Source organism: Nanorana parkeri, unplaced genomic scaffold (genome assembly GCF_000935625.1).
Source record: "Nanorana parkeri isolate BGI_ZX_2015 unplaced genomic scaffold, ASM93562v1 scaffold316, whole genome shotgun sequence".
NCBI lineage: Eukaryota > Metazoa > Chordata > Amphibia > Anura > Dicroglossidae > Nanorana > Nanorana parkeri.
Genome location: NW_017306584.1, coordinates 105,737 through 126,608, shown reverse-complemented (window position 1 = coordinate 126,608; position 20,872 = coordinate 105,737). Strand labels below are relative to the sequence as shown.

At 40.6% G+C, this 20,872-nt stretch overlaps 1 protein-coding gene across 1 annotated transcript in view; it reads left to right on the top strand.

Moving 5' to 3' along the window:
* The first annotated feature begins 5,298 nt into the window (after positions 1 to 5,298).
* Positions 5,299 to 20,872, top strand: part of LOC108788295 (RH-like protein) — a 29,222-nt gene continuing 13,648 nt past the window's right edge. The window contains exons 1-4 of the mRNA XM_018558040.1: positions 5,299 to 5,504; positions 14,653 to 14,839; positions 17,683 to 17,833; positions 20,048 to 20,201. Coding sequence (XP_018413542.1) covers positions 5,366 to 5,504; positions 14,653 to 14,839; positions 17,683 to 17,833; positions 20,048 to 20,201 — 631 coding nt within the window. The 5' untranslated portion in view covers positions 5,299 to 5,365. The remainder of the gene's footprint in view (positions 5,505 to 14,652; positions 14,840 to 17,682; positions 17,834 to 20,047; positions 20,202 to 20,872) is intronic.

Sequence of the window (20,872 nt, the reverse complement as noted above, 5' to 3'; positions counted from 1 at the left end):
ATGGAGCCCGACGGAGAATGTTGCACTATCGTCGCTGGAACGTCGCCCCGAAAGTCGCGCTATCCCGGCCGCTGGAAAGGTAAGTCGCTACATGTGAATGGGGGCTTAGGGAGAGTAATCTGCCCTACTTAAACATGACCACTGTCAGAAGACTGGGGAAGAAAAGAGAAATAAGGTATGCAAAGGATACAAGGCCTGCAATTATCTCTTTGTAGATTGTCATTACTAAACATTTCTAATGATGTGTTTGTTGTTATTTTAAAGATTTGGGTAAAGGTCCGCTTTAAACTACATACTGCTTGCTGTCCATCATCAGTTCAGTGTATGATAGCCACTTCTATGAGGTAGGGCTTAGGAACCAACAGGAAAGTATATTCAGCAAGGTATGGCTAGGCGAAATTAAAATATTTATTACTCTGTGATTCTCACTGAACAAGTATCCACAGATATCTAGTGTTGAAAGGTTCACAACAAAATATTAATGACAGCGAGGGTGGATGCTAGCTACAGTGTGAACTGCTTTCTTTGCCTTAGTTTTAATATATTTTCTATGTCTCTTCTTAGGCTTTATGTATGAAAAGCATGCTAACAAGAACATTTTTGCTGCCCATATCTACCATTCAGCTTACAATTATAATTTCTGCAGTATGTTCCAAAACAAAAAGATTTTGATTGGTTGTACTGGCCTTCTCAGCAACCCCTGAAGAAATGGCTCCCGATTTCCAAGTGCAAGTGTCCAGAGACCAAAGCTTGCCTTATTTAATTTACTTGTACTCTGGCTAGTTTCCTTACCTACAGTACATACTAAGTGCCAATTTGTGGAAAATAATTGTATAGTGTATTCTTTACTTCAGGTTTTACCTCAGTACATGAAAATCTTGATAAAGCCTTCCATCCATGCTGAACATTTTACTGTTACTACAGAGATAATCTGTGCTCCAAAGTTCACAGCCTGGCTAACAGTGATAGCATATGACAATATGTAGAACAGGATTTTAACCAGTGTTACATGCAAAGCTGTTTTAAGACACTGGTTGGCCAAGAGCAGACATGGCGAAAATGATACTCCATTCTATCTATTCAATCCCTCTACACAAAAAAGTTTGGCAATACCAAATATAGACCCAGAGAGGGAAAAAGTTGGCAGCTTGGCACTGCACGTCCAAACATGCACCAGAAGAGCTGTATGTATATGCAACTGTGGTATAGTGATGGGAGGATTGTAACACAAACTTCAACACTAGACAACCATTAAAAACAATCCACACCTACTAAAACCTAGGTAATAGTAGATTTTCTCTGGCTAGAAACAGCCCAGTGGGTCCAAGGTGGCTGTTCATTTTACTTAAATGGTTAAAGCGGCATATGCTGCTGAAGCCTCCATGGTAGTGTTATACAGTAGGTTTTCCCAAGTCCCGTCAGTGCCATTGCTGGACAGCTTGACCCGCATATAAGTGTAGTTAGTCCTGCAAGAGCTTTTACCAGGAAAGGATTTTTAAGGAGAGGAGCCTGATGTTCCATTTTTCTCACAAAAGGTAACTTATTCACATTTTCCTTCACTCTTCCCTTTCTCTGAATCAAACTCTTAGTTATAGTGGAACTCTAAGCAAAGTAATATATTCTTATTTAGATAGAAAGGAGGGGGGGTTATCTGTCAGATTGTATTGATCTCTGTCTGTGTTCCAGTTGTGAAAATTTCCCCTCACTTCATGTCATGACATCCAGGGGGGATGGACAGAATGTCAGGGGAAGCCTTTACATTGGACACACACAGACATAAATAAAAACTAGTTGGTTTTCTAATGATGTACATAAACATTTCAACAAACCATTGATCACATATTCCATGATTTATAATGATCTTTTGCTTGAAAATGATTATTTGACACAACAAGAAAAGATTGATATGGTCAAATTCCATTAAGATTTTCATAAGAACAGATCATTTCCTTGCAATTAATTAATCAATTACAAGTCAAAATTATTTAGCAAACAGTATGTAACAAAGCGCCAGCGGCTTACGTCCAAACAAGGAGAAAATCTGCAGTGATCTTAGTATGCACCGTGAATGAGGCAGGCTCTCAAACAAGGCTTTAGGGAAACCTCAATTCTGGAAAAACAAAAACACAGCGCCTCCATCGCGTAAAAACATTTTAATAAAATAATTTAAACAGGAGGCGTGACCTCGTCAGGAGGCGTGACCTCGGAAACGTTAACCATCAGGGAGGAAGAGTAGCCGGTGGGCTAAGCCTTTCATGCTTTTACCGTTTCATGCCTTTTTAAACTTAATCCTTGTGAGTATGTTTTCATCTGTTTAAATTATTTTCTTAAAATGCTTTTACGTGATGGAGGCGCTCTCTGAGTTTTTGTTTTTCAAAATTATTTAGTTCAACTGCTTTCTTAAACAATTAGTTTGTTCTTGGATTTAAGGATAAAGCTGTCAATCACTGGGATCTGGAAAAGAGCATAACAGTGCAGGTATAAAACTTGCCAGGCCAGAGCTCTCCATAACAACTTACAAAGCCATCCACAACTCTGCCCCCGGCTATCTCTCAAACCTTGCCTCAAAGTATCACCCTAACCGTCCCCTCCGCTCTTCCAAAGACCTCCTGCTCTCCAGCTCCCTCATCAACTCCTACAATGCTCGCCTCCAGGACTTCTCTAGAGTCTCACCCATCCCCTGGAACTCTTTACCTCAACCTGTCTGTCTATCTCCCACTCTGATTGCCTCAAACTAGCCACTCAACAATCACGTTCTCAAACAATTCATCCCCACACAGCTACCTCCTCATGTATCACTTGTCCCTCCCTTTTAGGTTGTAAGCCCTCAGGGGCAGGGTCCCCCTTACTATCTTGTCTTGAATTGTATTCTGATTGTAATGTCTTCCTTATATTGTAAAGCGCTATATAAATCCTGTATAATAATAATAATAACCACAATAATTCACCGCTGTCATAGCTTTATCCTTAAATCAAAGAACAAAGTTATTTTGGCTAAGTTTGCCCAGGATCACCTGAAGAAACTATGCAAAATGTGTTGGGAATAACACCTGCCACAAGACACCATCGATCACACAAGAGTTTGATGCTCAGATATGTGTTCTATAATTGTAAAATTGTATTTTTCTAAATATGATGATTTTTGAATGTGGCAATGGAGGGCACTATATAAATGATAAGGGGAATGTATTGTGAAAGGGGCTACATATGTTTTTATGGCTATGATGTACGGTTTTAATATGTGGTCACAATACATGGAATTTTTAACAATTGTAAAGAATACGTGCCTTTTGTAAACCCCAAGGTCTTGTTCTGTGTGTAGTTGATGAAACAGGGGGGTGAGGCATGTGGATCACCCGGGTAATGACCTTTTGTGGTGTGATTGTTTGAGCAAAATAATCATAATATCTCACGATTGTAATAAGTGTATTGCCAGAGTATGGCATGGTAATGCCGTGGTGGCAGTAATCCATAGAGACCATACAAAATGATTAGAAATACCACAATATGGCCAACAAAATGAGGCTGAGGAGCACAGGAAAGAAGCATTTATTTCCTATGCACGTCAGCCATAATGCAGTATGTTCTATATATTACATATGGGGTCTTTATGGTGCATTTTGGTGCTTTTCCTTGCCCATTTTATAATGTTTTATGTCTGTAAAGAGCAGGCTGGAGCAGCAGCTGAGTTAAAGCGTGGCTGTTTCTGGAAACCTCCAAGCCACACCCAAGCCACACGCCCAAGCCATGCCCCCAGTTCCATAGAATTACCCCAAAGTGGCAAGCTGCGGGCATTACTTAGAGCCTCAATCAATATAACGGACCATACTTGCTCCCACATCCTACCCTCATCTGTTATTGCTGCTCTCTTAAATCCAGATCTCCTAGTGGCCTTTTCTACGTGTACTTTGATCCAGCACACTGCTTCTAGTAAGTTTTTGTCATCTGCCCATGCCACATGGATGGTGGTTCAGGCTACAGCTGCATTGTATGCTGATGCATTTTATCTATTTTCTCAGACAAAGTCCTTTAACTAATGGATCTAATGCTGGAAGTGAGGTTTTTCCAAATTATGTATACGGCGTTTAGCATGAAAACAAACTACAGGAAGAATTAAAGAGGGACACAAAAGAGTATTATCTAGTCAGTAATTGCTCCTATTTGCAGCAAGAGCAGCTTAAAGCTAAATATGTGGGGAAGCATTTGTCCAGATCTGTCTGGCCTATATAGACAGGCTGACAAGCCAAACTCTGTGGCTGAGACTGAGGCAGCTCTGTGCTAAGGAGAAACAGATGAAAAAAAAATCCAGGAGGCTAAAATACATTTGTGTTCATTGTTATGTCCTGGCCTGCAGCTGATTGGGCAGGTGGATATACATCTACAATACAAATAAGTAAACTAAACGTGAGGTTATAGTCCATCATGGGAGTGAGCTTGAAGCGGTGGCTACTTTACAACACACACAGGGACCATAGGGAACAAAAGCAGCCATCCTCCTGAAGGAAGGACAGTGTCAGCACCAATTCAGAGATAATTTGATGATCTACAGATGAATGATACACAAATACGATACATTTTTGTTAATAGGATACTTGAATGTATTTTTAACATTTAACTCCTGAAGATAATGGGGTTGATTTACTAACCTTATAAACATGCCACGAACAAGTGTACACCTCTGTAGTGTGTTCCCTCCCAGCATGATCTATTGGTGGAATCTAGACACCTTTGTAGTGTGTACACACCCAGCAGGTGTGTTGTGCAAAGCCCTGCATGAATTGCAAGGTGATGTTGTGTAAATTAGCTCTACATTGTGTTGCTTGCGTTGATGAATGCAGGAATGTAAATGCATGAGCTAACCATTTTTGTCTAAACTGTGAAGCAGCATTATATATGCATCATGTGCATGATTTTTCCATATATGACATTAGTGGAAATATGCTTTTAGAGACTTTTTGGTTGATAAATACGTTTTGCTGTGTAAAAATCACACGCACCTAGTGCGTGCGTGTGTTTAGGTTAGTAAATCACCCCCAATGTGCCACTTTAAGTTTACTTTATTCATATCAGTAAATCCTGAATGCTGATTGGTTGCTGCACAGTTATAAAAGTTTTAAAGAATATTTTTGTTTATTATTGACCTTCTGAAAATGTTAGGTCACTCCTGCATGTTCCTTTAATGCTTTTTTTCTAACACTTTCAACTAAGCCCTTTACTGACAAAATATGGTAGCTGATAGTCCGGGGGCCTGTGAAAGATAAGACCTTGCGTCATTTGGTTAACACCCATCACTCTCACTTTCCTCCCACATCTTGTTTGTGCTGAGCAAGTTAAAGCCATTTTATTATTCCTACAAAATATAAAAATGCCACCAAGATACTCTGCCAGTCTTCGAGGACTTCTGACATGGATGTTCCTTTTACTTCAATCAATATTTATTTTAGTCTTCTTGTTCTTTTTTTCCCATGGGTACATACTGGAGGGAAACCTTGATAGGTATCCAGGTAAGAGTTTTCATTTATATTCTATACAATTCCCTGCGGCCTTTCAGAATAGTTACTTGTACTTTTTATTGACTAGTCAAGATATTTCTGTATTGCTGTTTGACTTCATTTTACATTTTAGAGATGTATTTTGTAGTTTTTTACTTAGAAATGTCGCCATTTACTTGTGAAAAAGTCTGTTGGGCCTAAAAGATTTACTTGTCCTCGCTTGGTCAAATTAAATTATCTCTTAACCACTTCTTACTTTTAATTTCAACCTACCTAAAGCTGATTCTTTTTATTTTGAATGAGCCTCCGCTAGCTTTTTACGCTTCTAGAGTACAAAGACAATTATATCTTGGCACCTGGAAATCACCCACCTGCCGCATACACGACTATGGGTTTCACTTAGTCTGATTTTTTTAATTCAATTCTCAATGTTGAGTGTGCTGGGCAAGCTGCGAGACTATTCTAGTTTTAACATGAGAAGGGTGAATATAGCAACTGGCCAGGAAAATCCATCTGAGACAATCAATTATTTTCCTCAAGCAGTCTCAACCAGGGAGAAGGCTTACAGACATACAACAGTTTCACAATCCAATCAGAAGTGGCTGGATCATTCAACTGTTCTCATGTCGTTAAGCACTTAAGGTCACAGTAGGCAGGCCATCAAAGGGGATCTGTAACCAAGGAACGACCACTTGGATATCCCAGATAGCAAGCAATTGAGATGCAAGTTTGAAAATGACTTGCTAAACTATTGCAGACTTGCCAAGCTCCACAATTTTGTTGCACAATTACAGCAAGTCTGCATTGCAAGTCTCCAGACCAGCGAGCTTGCAGAGCTCTTGCTAAGACCTGCAGGACTCTTGCTGTAGACTTGCCAAGCAAATTTGCTACAAATTCAAAAAGTGTCAACTAGAACTTGTGCTGCAAGTATTCTGCAAGTCTACAACTTGCCAAGAATGTGTGCAGCAAGTTAACAAGAATTACAATTTCACCCTGCCAGAAGTTTCTAGCAAGTTATCCTTGCTATCTGGGTATGCAGCATTTAACTAGTTGGATAAAGTAATATCTATCTGCCATGTTTGTTAGTGTCTTCTGGGTTGATTAAACACTGCAGTAATTCATTTTCTTGGGGTGCCACCATTAAGGAAAATAACCTGCAGTGTTCACGCTGATAGCAGTGGTGCTAACTCTAATCTACTTTTAGCTAAGGTGTTGGAGATCTGAAGAGAATCTGACACTTTGTCCATTCAGGTAAAGGTGGCGTAATCCCTTTAAAGCCTACCTCACCACAAACCACATATGCTCACCTTTCCCATGCTCCCTTGATGCATTTTGTTCTCTGCAGTCCTAACTAGAGATGAGCCTGGACTTGGTGCGAACCCAGTTCGTCTGATTCGTCCAATCGCGCTCAAAAATGTTACCACTACCCCCTCCTCCCGACCCAATCAATGACGGCAGGGGCATTCCCTGCCCCTTTATGACATACAGCTGTGGAGTGGGGAATGTGCCTCTCTGAAACTGACTGGGTTGGGAGGAGGGGGTGGCAGTCACAGTTGTGAGTGGGCCTGGGTGAACGTAGTTCACACCAAGCCCAACCTCATCACTAGTCCTAATCTTTTGTAAGCTCATGGTGTTAGAGCTTACACAGAGCTGATGATGTTTGCCCTTCCCTTACATAATGTTGTTCAACTAATCCCAAGCATTGCATCATGGGAGGAGGTCACATGCTCCTACATACATGGGCATACTTGGGCATTTTGTTGAGGTTCAATGGAGTTCTAGGGGGAGTGGTAAAAAGATGAGTATATGTTGGTCAGGATGGGGGGTGGATTTGTAAAGAGACTGTCAATGGACAAAGTGACTTTTTGATGCTGAACTCCAGGATAAGCAAATATTGTCCAAATACAAAAGGAATGTGTATGCTTACTTGAATCTTGGTCTTCTTTGTGTTTTTCTTCCAGATCTGTTTAGTAATTCAGCACAAAACTGCTTCTGTGCAGGAGCTTCCTGTAATAAAGATCAGTCACTGCTGCTCTCTCTTCTGGTGCAGGGTGACTAGTCTTGTCTCTGCCCTTCCTGTAGTTTTTTGCAGGCAGCCTGTAGTAAGCAGGCCTGCTGGATCCCTTCCACAGCTCTGCTCTCTGCACAGACTATATGCAGCACAGTCATGATGCCACTAGACGTTTCGTTTTGATTGGGATTTTGCTTTATTTCGTTTTTTGGAATTCGGGTCTGAAAGTCAATTCGTTTCGGAATTCGTACGAAATTTTTGTTTCGTCCGTTCAAGTGACATTTAAGAGGAAAAAAAAGTTTTTTTGTTCTCAAATATCACTTTGCTGCAACGAAAGTTCGTCCAAAAAACAAAAGTTCGTCCAAAAAAACGAATCGGAAATTCGGATTCGTTTGCATTGGTTATATCTGTAATTCGGAATTCGCATACATCCGAATCTCCGAAATTTCATCCGAATTTCGATTCGGAACGAAATGAATCGCACATGTCTAGATGCCACCACTACTAATAATTGGGTTTGCAAAGGCATTCGGTGCACACAAAGTGGATCTATATCATTTGTGTCTATTGAGGAATGTAATTGAATCAACTTTTTGGTGCCTAGAGTTTAGCTCTAAATAAGAAGAACCAAAACTTTAGATTTTACCTCTGCTAGTTATTTGATGACACCATATATTTAAGAAAAGTTAAGTATATGTATGAAGCTGTATTGCTTGAGTCTTTCCTACATCAAAATGTGCCGGTATATATGCATGCCTATTTTTCAGATCTGCGGAGACTTATACAAATCATGAATCACGTTTGTCTGGATTCTTGAATCATATGATGCTCCATAGACAGATTTGCATGCAGGCAAATCACAACCTGCAGCTGTACTGATTTGATCATCACTACTCTTGGTTCAGGTGCCTAGTTTTGTAGCTGCTGTTTCACATACCTTATGAGGAGCACAACATAATACATTTTTCAGCCAAAGCAGTCAGCCCAGCACAGACATGTAATGCATATAACCAGGTGGCTATATAATGCAGGTGGCATCTCATTGCGGAGTGGCAGATGTGTGTTTGGGCAGCTCACTGACGTGACCGGTTGCCAGCAACTGGGCAGGTTCTGACAACCAGTGATGTCAGTGAGCCAGACAGAGCCTCTGGACCCAAAGGTAAGGAGCATTCACTTATACAGTGGGTATAGAAAAGAATCCCCCCACCCCCTTTAAAATAATCACATTTTGTTGCTTTGCAGCCTAAAATGAAGACGGACACGGTTTTTGTTTTATCCAGCTGTATTTACTCAGCGCAACTTATAACATCCAAGTGAAAAATATAACACCAACATGCCAGAAAAAATAAAAACAGAATTACTGAGTTGGAAAAAGGATCATCCCCTCCTAAAAATGACTTGTAAACTCAGTCAGGTGTAACTAATCACCTTCTCAATGGCACACAAAGCCATTTGACTTTCACTTGTGATCAGCTGTTGTCATTTTGTTTAGCTCAGCATGAGAAGAGCGTTCATGAAGCATTTTAATCCCTGGTAGTGCACCTGAAACAAACAATCAACTATGGGAGGCAAGTCACTGTCAAAAGACCTCCGGGATAAAGTTGTGGATAGGCACAAGTCAGGAGATGGATACAAAAAAAATTCAAAGGCTTTATCAATGCCTAGAAGCATAGTGAAATCTATTATTAAGAAGTGGAACGTAGAACATAGACCCTCCCTGGAGCAGGACCTCGCTCCAAACTGGATGAAAGAGCCAGGAGGAAACTGGTCAGAGAGGCTACCAAGAGGCCTACAGCAACTCTGAAGCAATTGCAGGATTTTATGATCGAGTGGTCTTTGTGTGCATGTGACAACAATATCACAAATTCTCCACAAATGGGGCTTGTATGGCAAGGTTGCAAGAATAAAGCCACTCCACAAGAAAGGCCACATGCAGTCACGGCTGAGCTTTGCCAAAACGCACCTTGAAGATTCTGAGGCCACATGAAAAAAGGTGTTATGGTCAGATGAGACTAAAATTGAATTGTTTGGCTTCAACACCAAACGATATGTCTGGCGGAAATCCAATACAACTCACCATCCAAATAACACCATTCCTACAGTAAAGCATGGAGGTGGAAATATCCTGTTATGGGGATGTTTCTCTGCAGCAGGGACTGAAGCACTTGTCAGGATATAAGGAATAATGGATGGGGAAAAATAATGGATGGGGCAAAATACTGTCAAGTTCTTGAGGAAAATCTGCTGCCCTCTGCCAGAAAGTTGTCAATGGGAAGAATGTTGACCTTCCAACATGACAATGACCCAAAGCACACAGCAAAAATGACTACACAGTGGTTGAAGGAGAAAAAGGTGAATGTCCTTGCATGGCTTAGTCAGAGCCCAGACTTAAACCCCATTGAAAATCTGTGGAATGACTTGAAGACTGCAGTCCACAAACGTTCAACATCAAATTTAACTGAACTTGAGCAGTTCTGCATAGAAGAGTGGGCAAATATTGCAAAGTCTAGATGTGCAAAGTTAGCAGAGACATATCCCAGCAGACTAATCCTGTAGTTAAAGCAAAAGGTGGTTGAACAAAATACTGACACAAGGGGGTGATCCTTTTTCCAACTTAGTGATTCTGTTTCTGAATTATTATTTTTTTCAGACATGTTGGTGTTTTATCTTTCACTTGGATGTTATAAGTTGCACTGAGTAAATATAGCTGGATAAAACGAAAAACTGTGTCTGCCTTCATTTCAGGCTGCAAAGCAACATAATGTGATTATTTAAAAAAGGGGGGGGGGTTCTTTTCCATACCCACTGTATAACCTATGCCCATTATAGATTAGACATGTGCCATTAGTTTTGTTACTAATTGAAATTCGTACGCATTTCTGTAAATTCCGAAAATCGGATGCATTACAATTTCCGAAGGACAGAAATAATGAATGCGAACATATCCCAATGTTTGATAACGAAATTTGGATACATCTAAAAGAAAGAAGAGGGAGATCTGTGAGTCATTGTCAGACTTCTCTGCTCTTTGTTGACATTCTGGACTCGTATCTCGAATGTCAACAAAATAACAGAATATTGTTACAAAATGTAAACAAAGAAAGAAATTGAGATCTGTGTTATTTTGTAACAACTCCTGCTTCTTTGCTGACATTCCAATCCTGAATGATAACAAAGAATTTGACAGCTGTCACAGATTACACAAAAGTGTTAAACAGTCCACAGAAATTTTAATTTTAAAAAAAGTGTGCGGTTCCCCAGCAATTCATACTAGACACTTGTTTGGTAGGCATTTTAAGGGGGACCCCCAACACTAATAAGAATGAAAAAAACAGTGGGGTTCCTCCCAAAATCCCATAGCAGACTTTTAATCCAGGCAGCAGCAGGGTAGGAAAGGGAGGGGATGAGCGAGAGCCCCCCGCTGCATCATACCAGGCCACATGTCCTTGGCATTGTGAGGGTGCACCTGAGGACATGCCGATGAGGACAAGGGCTTCTTCCCGACAACCGTGCACCGGTAGTTGTGGGGGTCTGCGAGCAGGGGGGCATCTGCATCTGGGTAACCCACTGTTTTCGCTGTTTTATTTTTTTTATTGTTCCTGTAGACTGTCAAAAATTAAAAAGAAACAAAGTAAACATTTAATGTCACTTTTCTGCAACTCATTTTTGTTCGTAATTATCATTTAACTCAAATCCAAAATTACACAAACTTCGGATTTATCTGAATCCAAATTCTGAAACGAATTGACCTTCAGACCTGAATCGCGAAAAGCAAAATAACGAAACATCCAAAACAAGATGAAAGAAAGCTAAACGATTTTTTTGACAGCTTACATGTCTATTATACAGTGGTTCTGTTGGTGTGTCCCACCCATCGTGCTGGTTGTTGAGGTGTTTATTTCCAGTGGGACCTCTGTTTTTTTTTTTGCTGGATTGCAGACAACTGATGTTTTTATTGCTTCTGTCATCTATATAGAAATAAACAGGGTTATACACAAAAGGGTGAAGAGTTTGGAGAAGGCAGGAGAAGTGAACAATCTGAACTGGAAAGTGAGCTAGAACTTGGGAATTTTTCCAGTTCAGCTATGTTGTCCTAATTTTTAGAGACTCTCTAATGACTGGCTTGGTACCAATAGATTGACGCAAGGCTAATGTGGTGCCTATATTTAAAAAGGGATCAAAGTCTTTACCAAGTAATTATAGACCTGTAAGTTTAACTTCAATTGTTGGGAAGATACTTGAAAGTTTGGTCAAGGATCACATGCAATTGTTTTTGCTTGAAAATAATATTATAAGCGATAGTCAGCACGGATTCACAAAAGTTGTCAAACAAATCTAATTTCTTTTTATGAGGAAGTGAGTAATAAATTGGACAGATGAATCGCTGTGGATATAGTGTACTTGGACTTTGCAAAAGCATTTGACGCAGTTCCTCACAGGCGGCTAATGTATAAGTTAAGTTCAGTAGGTATAGAGTATTCAATCTGTAATTGGATAGAAAGCTGTCTTAAAGACCTTATTTAGAGAGTGGTGATGAATGATTCACACTCTGAATGGTCTGAGGTTGTTAGTGGTGTCCCCAGGGGCAACCCAAGGCTGGGTGACACGCGGAGACTGGGTGACACCCTGCTGTGACATCATCGCGCATGCGCGGTCATCTTATTGAAGCCTGCCGGCAGTCATCTATGTCCTTGGACACAGGCAGAGAGAGGAGGGGACATTCACCTGGCGGGATGAGGTATGCCGCCGGGTCCTCTCCTCTCTCCTGACACCGTCAGGCTCTCGGTTCGTGACCGAGTGCCCGACTTTTCATAGGGGTGACACCAAAATGACTGTCAGTCATTTTGGTGTCACCTAGGTGTGGGCCGCACCCCCCTTGTGCCGCCTAAGAAGGGAAACGCGCTTGAGACCTAGACCTGTAGGTCTATTTCCCCAGGTGAGCACCGTTCTGTCTATTGTACTCACTGGATGAAGGTGAAAGGTTGTCAAGCTTTTTGAGATTATCGCATACTAATTTGTAGGGGAACCCCAAGCATTTTTTTTTACATCGGCAGTCCCTCCCAACATTCCTACAAGACCTAAAGGTTCTGGTATTAATTGGGGAGGGGAACCGCATACCTTTTTTTTTTGCTATTCTATTTTCTATTCCGCTATGGCTGTGCCGAGCCGAAGCATATGCATACGGCTCGGCTGTGTGCTCGAGTGTGTGCTTCGGCTACTTTCGGCTGAACTGAAAGGTTCCTGCAGCTGAAGCGAGCTGAAGGGTTAGCCGAATGTTCAGCTAAATCCTTCAGCTCTTTAGTGAATAACCCTCACAATACTTTGTGCCTTGCAAATGATCATATCATAGTATACCAGTAAGCGAAAAAAGATTTGAATCGCCATCTTTGCAAAAAGTGTCACTCCCTTCCCTACCCAAAACCCAGCATGCATTCCTTCTGAGTGCGGTGTTTTTATCATTGTCACTTATTGTCATTTATCATTGTCACTTATCATGAAACACATGAGTTTCCCAGCCCTAGTAAACTTCAGTAGCAATTGAGAAATGTTAAGTAAAAAGAGACATGGTCAGACTTTTTTATCATCTAAGCCGAGGTCTGGAAAGTAAAGATAACGCATGTTTTACATATTACATGTTCAGTTTCATAGAATTACATGGCTGCCACATGTTTTTTAGTGATACAAATGCGAGGAAGAGCGAGAGGCACTGTGATCTTTGATTGTAAATGTCAGTGGCTGTAATATGGGTTTGTGGGTCTCGACTGCTTGGTAGTGGCTGCACTTCTACCTACAGGGATCCCACGGAAGGCAGGAGGGGGTCCCAAAGAAGTCAATCAGAACAAAAAACAGAGGCACCACCAAAGAATAGTTCAGTGGAGTTTTTATTGGTGACTATAAAAGCATGAAAGTGACAGCTCATTTAAGGGGCAAACACCGACCCCCTTCATCAGGGCTTCAGGTGTAATTCAAAAGGGGAATCCCTTGGGGAATGGATAAGGCTCCTCCCAATTGCTGCATGTGCCATCATATTTGTGGTCACCATCATTGTAACTTTCCAATTCCCCAGAGTATTCCCCTTTTGAATCACACGATTAAGTGGGTCTGTGTTTGCCATCCAAAACTGTGGGCTCTTGGTGCTTTTATTGTTACCAATATAAACTCATTTGGTCTCTTTTTCGTTTGGGGGTGCATCCGTTTTTATGCTCTAATTAACCTGTGTTTTTTTTTTACTGGCCTGCGATCTACATAATACAAATCCATGGAACTCAAAAGACTATTAATATAAAATTCTTTTGTAACCTTTGTAAAACAGATCTGCCAAATATGTATTTATTTTTATAGTGTTCATTCAAAAATGTTCATGATGCACACTATGATGGGCAGACATACATGACAAAGAATTTACGTAAATCACAAGGTTTATCCATTATACATAATTTACAATGTTTCTAAAGAGAGCAGGACAGAAGTTGTTTGCCTTAAGACTCTTTGTCTTGAAGGCAGGCAGGATGGGGGATAAGAGGGAATGAGAGTTGCGCATGTGTAAATTTCAGCTTAAAGGACATTTCCACCATTGTAAGTGATTTTGAGTTTTTGGTGGCAATGGGGAGTTGCAGGGGGGATGTACATGTGTGTTCATTCTTATGAGTCATACTTTATTTTATAGATTATTTTACAGGCCAGAGGCATTGAGCTCTGGAACATGCCTAAATCAGCTAAGGAGAACCTGAAGAGCATGTATGAAGGAGCCTAAGGCTCCATCTGCCAGCTAGAAATTAAAAAACAAAATATTCATATATGCATTGTATTTCTTGTGAGGGGAATTACTCAAAACTGGAGCAGACAAAAACAAGAGCAGATGTGAATGGCAACCAATCAGCATCTTTCTTTCATTTTCAAATCTTAACTGAACAAACTGAAGAGAGATGCTCCAGTTTTTGTCTCCTCTAGTTTTTATAAATTCACCCCTATGTGTTTTGTATGTGTGTTTTGTATATTTTTACAATTCCGTGACCTGGATACTTTTGCTAGGGTATAATTGATTTAATAATAATGATATAATGAAAAATCTTGTGTACAGTGTCAGTGATGTTGTGTATTTTGTTAACGCTGTTATTCTCGAAGTAAAAGTGTTTGTTCAATTGATAGCATTTCAAGATGTGAACGTCATTGTAATTCTTGGAGTCGGCTTCCTGTTTGTATTCTTAAGGAAATATGGATTTAGCGGAGTTGCTTTTAATTTTCTGATGACAGCAGTTGGACTGCAGTGGGCCATCATTTTGGATGCTTTCCTATTTAACAAGGATGGGGTAGTTCCAACCATTGGTATGACAAGGTATGTTATTCCATATTACATAAACGTACTCATTGACTTTTAAACCTGATTCAGGTACTGTTTGAATTAATACAAATTAATTTGTATATCAATCATGTGCCGAGCTAAATAAATATATATACAATTTAGTTAAATATGTGATATAACCATAAGATATATGAGTATATGCTTTAAAAATATATACAAAAGAGCATATCAAAACATGAAAAGATGTGAAGAGAGTGATAAAAACAAAGTCCTGTGTACAACTATAATCGTGCAAACAAATGCAGGGGATAGTTCACCACTAGATAGATCCAAACTTCCAAGTAAGCAGTTGCCACAGAATCCTGACAGACTTTCACCTCCACCCAGTGAATGCAAAAATTGGAACAGTGCTCATCTGGGGAGATAGACCCACAGAACTAGGTCTCAAAGCACGTTTCCCTTCTCAATAGCAGAGGGAAGCCCGTATGACTGAAGACCAGATAACCTCCTCCGCTCGCAAATAACATCATCATTTCAAAGGGTGACAAAATATAAAGAGGACATAGTGCGTATCGTCCAAAAATACAATTTATTGAATAAAAGCAGGTACTCACAATGTCACAGGTGACAAAAGGCATAAAACAAATATCCAATGGACACCACAGTACAAATCTATGGGTGCAATGGGATTCCTGTCCGGCCGGCTCAGCTGAGAAGAGTGACGAAGTCGCGCAAAGACGTAACGCACGTAGGGCTGAGCATTTTACGTCATACAAATTAATTACTTCAGTATGTATATTGTATTTGTAGCCCTATGTTTTTTAAGCATTAAACAGAGTAGGGAATGGTTAAAACTTCTTTAAGGTTTTATTCATGCTGCACTTGACCCATTAGGGTAATTTCCCTTTACCTCCTGTCCCAACAGGAAATGAGATACAATCATTCCCAAGAGAGGGAAACCCCCTCTTAAACAATTTTCATCGTAAACCGATGTGCCCTTTGGTAGGTTTAAACTCTCTAAAATCCTTTCATTAGTGACAGTGGTCACCAGAAAAAAGATGAATCCCTACGGAGGAGACACAGACAGCAATAAATATGGACAGTGGTGCGATTAATTTCCTACTCTATCCAAAACTAAAAATTCAACAACTTCTGGCTAGAGATACACTTTAACCAATTTACATCCAATTCAGTGTAGTTATTTTTCAGAAGATCAAAGGCATGTCCTTTGATCTGTTCATTATATCAGTAAAAGCAAATCAAAAAAATTTTAATAAATCATCTTTGCTAAAACTAATGAGCCTTAATTAACTGCAACCTCTGCTTTTATTTTTTGCTGATCATTTTAAGATTTTTATTTTCTTTATGTATATGTACTTTTTTTCCATTTCCATTTTCGTTTTTTTTTTTGTTAAAATTATTTAATTTCTTACTTATTTTCAGTTTTTTAAAATCTGCAGCTTTTGTTAAATTAATACCTGGTGATCCTGCTATGAAGTTTCTTGTTCAGGCTCCGCCAATAGTAAACTAGCATTGTACCCGCCCTCTTTTACAGTTCCCCACCAGGTCCACCAGCAGAGGGCGGGAACAATGCTAGTTTACTATTGGCTATTGCAAATTGAAATAGCCAATAGTAAACTCTCAATGCTTTTGAATGGGAATTTTTTTTTTCCTCTATTCTGACATCGCTCGTGCCAGAATGAAGAAAAAAAGACAAAGCGGGGTTTCTCTCCTTGGCGGCCGGGAGCGGGGGGCTCCCGGGGCCCCAGGGAGAGTTTTTAAATTTTTTTAACTTTTTTTTTTTTTACAGCAGCAGAGCCGCCGGACAATAGGAAACTATTGGGCGGAGCTAGCTGTCACTGCTAGCTCTGCACAATCGTTTTCTATTTACTTTTTTCTACTTTTTTCACTCTTTTTCTGTTCTGCTCGGTGCCTCTGAGGGACCGAGCAGAACAGCCGAGCCAAATGCCGCTCGGCGGCATTCGGCTATTCTCTCACTGCTGTTCGGGATCTTTCAGAATAGCCCGAACAGCAGTGTGAAGCCTGCCGGAGGTTCGGCTCAGCCGATCCAGATGTTGGATCGGCTGAGTCGTACTCCTTCTGCACTTCGGATCAGCCGAACCTGCTGAGCATGTTCGGCTGTTTCGAAGCCACACGAAGCAAGCCGATGTACGGCTGATTTCAGCCGATGTACGGCTGAAATCAGCCGTACCAGCCTGAAGTGAATAGCCGAACAGTGTTCGGCTCACTTCACTTCTGATCGGTCATTCACTCGGCTGCCCTCGGCAGCTTTGTGAATAGACCCCTATATGTAGTTGTGCCTATGTTCATTACACAGGCATGTTCCATGATTGCCACCATTGTGAAGCCCGTCCTGGGTGTCCTAAAAAATCCTGAAAGCAATATTTTCTGTAGGAAAAACTACAGTTGATTATGATACATAGTGCTTTAGCAAACTAAATACCATCAATTTAGGGTTTACATCCACTTTAAATACAAAATACACAAAATTGCCTGTATTAAATTTGTGAATAAATTTGCCATGCTTTGTCTCACACACAATTGGTTACCCAAAGCAGTCCATCATAGTGATAGTCCAACAGGAATGTGTTTGGGGTGATGATTAGCAGCCAGGTACCGGCAAGTGTTGGAGTTTTGCTTTCCAGAACAATTCAGCATTTGTGCATAGGGCAATGAAAACTACTGCTGGTACCTCTGAGTGCACCTGTTTAGCAGCCTTCTTTTTTTTTTTAAAGTGGTGAGGTCTTCAAAGATTTAAACAGATCTCTGAGTAGATACTAAAAAGAGTTTAACAAAAGTATTTATATTTGCCATGTATGCAGTTTGTTTTTACTGACATTGGTGTCTTTTTGCAGCTTAACAACAGGACTAATGAGCATTTTTCCAGTCTTGATCTCATCTGGGGTCATCCTAGGAAAAGTGAATCCTTTGCAGCTGATTATTATGACCATCATTGAATTACCCATATTTGTAGCAAACAGATACATTATGACAAAATATCTTATGGTAAGTAACAAAAGATGTGCACAGAATTACAAACACTAACCTTTTCCCGCAGACATTTTGTCAAACCTATACAGTACATTCACTACATTCACCATTTCACTGCTATAGCACCCAGGAATATGTTTACAAGCCAGCACAACTCAGAACAAATACTGTATGTAGATATTAGGGATGCACCGATAAAGTTTATTTGGCAGCTAGTACTGATATTTTTCTTTCGGTACTGGCTGATACCAAATACTGATAACAGAAGTCCCTGCTATGGACCCGCCGATCGCCTATATGTGAAACACCCGGTAACGGGTGTGTGCATTTAGCGGGTCTTTTCTGCCCGTGCGTGCCCGCTAGGGGGCGCGCGCGAGCAGAAAAAAATTGCCGTCTGGAGACGGCAACCCGCAGATGCTGCAGTGCCGTCCGTCCGTTTTTTTACTACGGGCGGACGGCAAGAGGTTAAGGATGCATGTAATGACTTGCCACCTGGCTTCCTGATACCGGAAGTTCTGGTATCGGGATAAGTATCGGGAGCATTTGGGCGAGTACGAATACTCGCCAAATACTCGGTATCGGCACTGATACTAGTATCAGTGCATCCATAGTAGATATAGACTTCAGACTTTTACTTTAGATATGTGCGATTCGTTTCGGAAAAATTTGTTTTTTGGACGAAATTTCGTTATTTGGAGATTCGGATGTATCCGAATTACAGAAATGAAGAATGGAAAGGAATCCGAATTTCCGAAAACGAAATTTCGGACAAGATTTGTTAGCGGTTGTCTGCACAAAATTTCGTTTGTGGACGGATTTTCGTTGCAGCAAAGTGACATTAAAATGTTTTATTTTTTTAATGTCACTTTGCTGCAACGAAACCAACAAAATTAAAACGTAAATTCGTAGAGACTATCGCTAACGAATTTCGTCTGAAACCGAATCCCGAAAATGAATTGACTTGAGGACCCGAATCCCGAAAAACGGAATAACGAAAAAATCTGAATCAACACAAAACTAAACTAAACAAATTTTTTGCCGGTGCACATGTCTAGTTTTCTTTGACCTTGTAGATTTGCAAGCTTGCATACAGAAAGCCAGTGTCAGCATAACAGCCAGTCAGAAGGAGGTCAGCAATGACATCTCACATATTTCTCTTAGGAAAGGTTAACTTTAAATAGCCTCTGTCCTCAGATCATTTATTTTAACAAAAATCTTCTATAAGAATATATGTGCATTTAATATATTTTAGGCATGTTATTTACCAATAAAAGTTGTGTGTAGACATCCAAAAGCCTAGAGTTTGCTGCTGGGTGCCACCATGTTGGATGTATTGTCAGTAGCACTTTACTCCACAATATAGATGCCAGCAATATGATCTGCACCCCAGCACACACCTCACCAGAATCTATACCACCAGCATATGCTCTTCATCAGAATCCATACCACCAGTAAAAACATATTTGCAGCCCACAAAGCTCACCCCTTGGTATCCAAGGCAAGAGTTATATGTGCACTCCAACAACCAAAGCTCACCACCCGGTATCCACAACAGTAAAGTCAGAAATCCAACACATACTACCTCACTCCCTGGTATCCACACAAATTATACCAGCACTCACAGCTCACCACTCTATTGCAGACAGTATCTTGCATCTAGTATACACAGTGCCTTACACTATGCAATGGCTCAAGTTTCTTGATTATGTGCAATGATTAATGCCTTTTGCACAAATTGTCTCATGTTTGTTTATTGAATGTAAAGCCTGAAGCCTCTGTAATATGCACAGTGGCTCATGTTTCTTTAAGACATGTAGTGCCTTATACCTCTCTACTACAAAGAGTACCTCACGCCTCTCTAATAAACTCATGCATCATGCCTGGAATGTTGGGAAACCTACAGTTTGCACATTCCCCATTGTGTAGTGCACGGGTAGCCAAACTTTGGCCCTCCAGCTGTGGTTGAACTGAAAATCCCATGCGGCATTGCAAGACTCTGACAGCCACAGGCATGACTCACAGAGGCAGATGCATGATGTGATTTGTACTTTCCCTACAGATGGAGGGACAAAGTTTAGCTACCCCTGGTGTAGAAGATGTGAATATTAGGTGGATTAAATTGCAGAAGACTCTGATCATTCCAAAATAAATAAATCACATCTCCCTGTGACTGGCTAACTTTGTTTGTGAATACTAACTTATTTAAAGCTTTCTTCTGTTAAATTACAGATGAACGATCATATAAGCATGATGTATGCGCATATTTTTGGGGCATATTTTGGAATGGCAGTGTCATGGCCATTGGTTCCACCATTACCTGGTAATGAGGCTAGTAAGCAATATGAAATACCTGAAACTCTCTCAGAACTATTTTCCATGCTTGGTAAGTGACCCAATACTTATAGATACGCAAAAGTTATGCATGCATAATCCAAAGCCACACAAACTAGAGAGCACCACAGATCTATAGTTACAGTGGTACCTCGGTTCACGAATGCTTCTGTTCGCGAACAGTTCGGTTTGATTACAGGAAGTTCGTCAAAATGTTCCCTCCGTTCACGAACTCTGCATCGGTGACGAACACGACCGTGGCCATCTTCGGCACTCTGACGCGTGGTCGTGGCTTCCTGTATTCGAGATCGCGTTCATAGACAGGGCTGTGGACACTTACTGTGAAGCTTTTTTGTGTGCTTTGTAGCACAGTACTGTACATTACTGTATTCAATCCAGCATGGCTCCCAAGAAAGTGCAGAGCAAGCATGGTGGGGAAAAGAAAGCTCAGAGCATTAATGAGGGTGACGAGGATGTGCAAAGCGTTAATGAAGGTGACAAGAATGTGCAGAGCCTTATTGAAGGTGACAAGAATGTGCAGAGCGTTATTGAAGGTGACAAGAATGTGCGGAGCGTTAATGAAGGTGACAATAATGTGCAGAGCGTTATTGAAGGTGACAAGAATGTGCAGAGCGTTAATGAAGGTGACAAGAATGTGCAGAGCGTTAATGAAGGTGACAAGAATGTGCAGAGCGTTAATGAAGGTGACAAGAATGTGCAGAG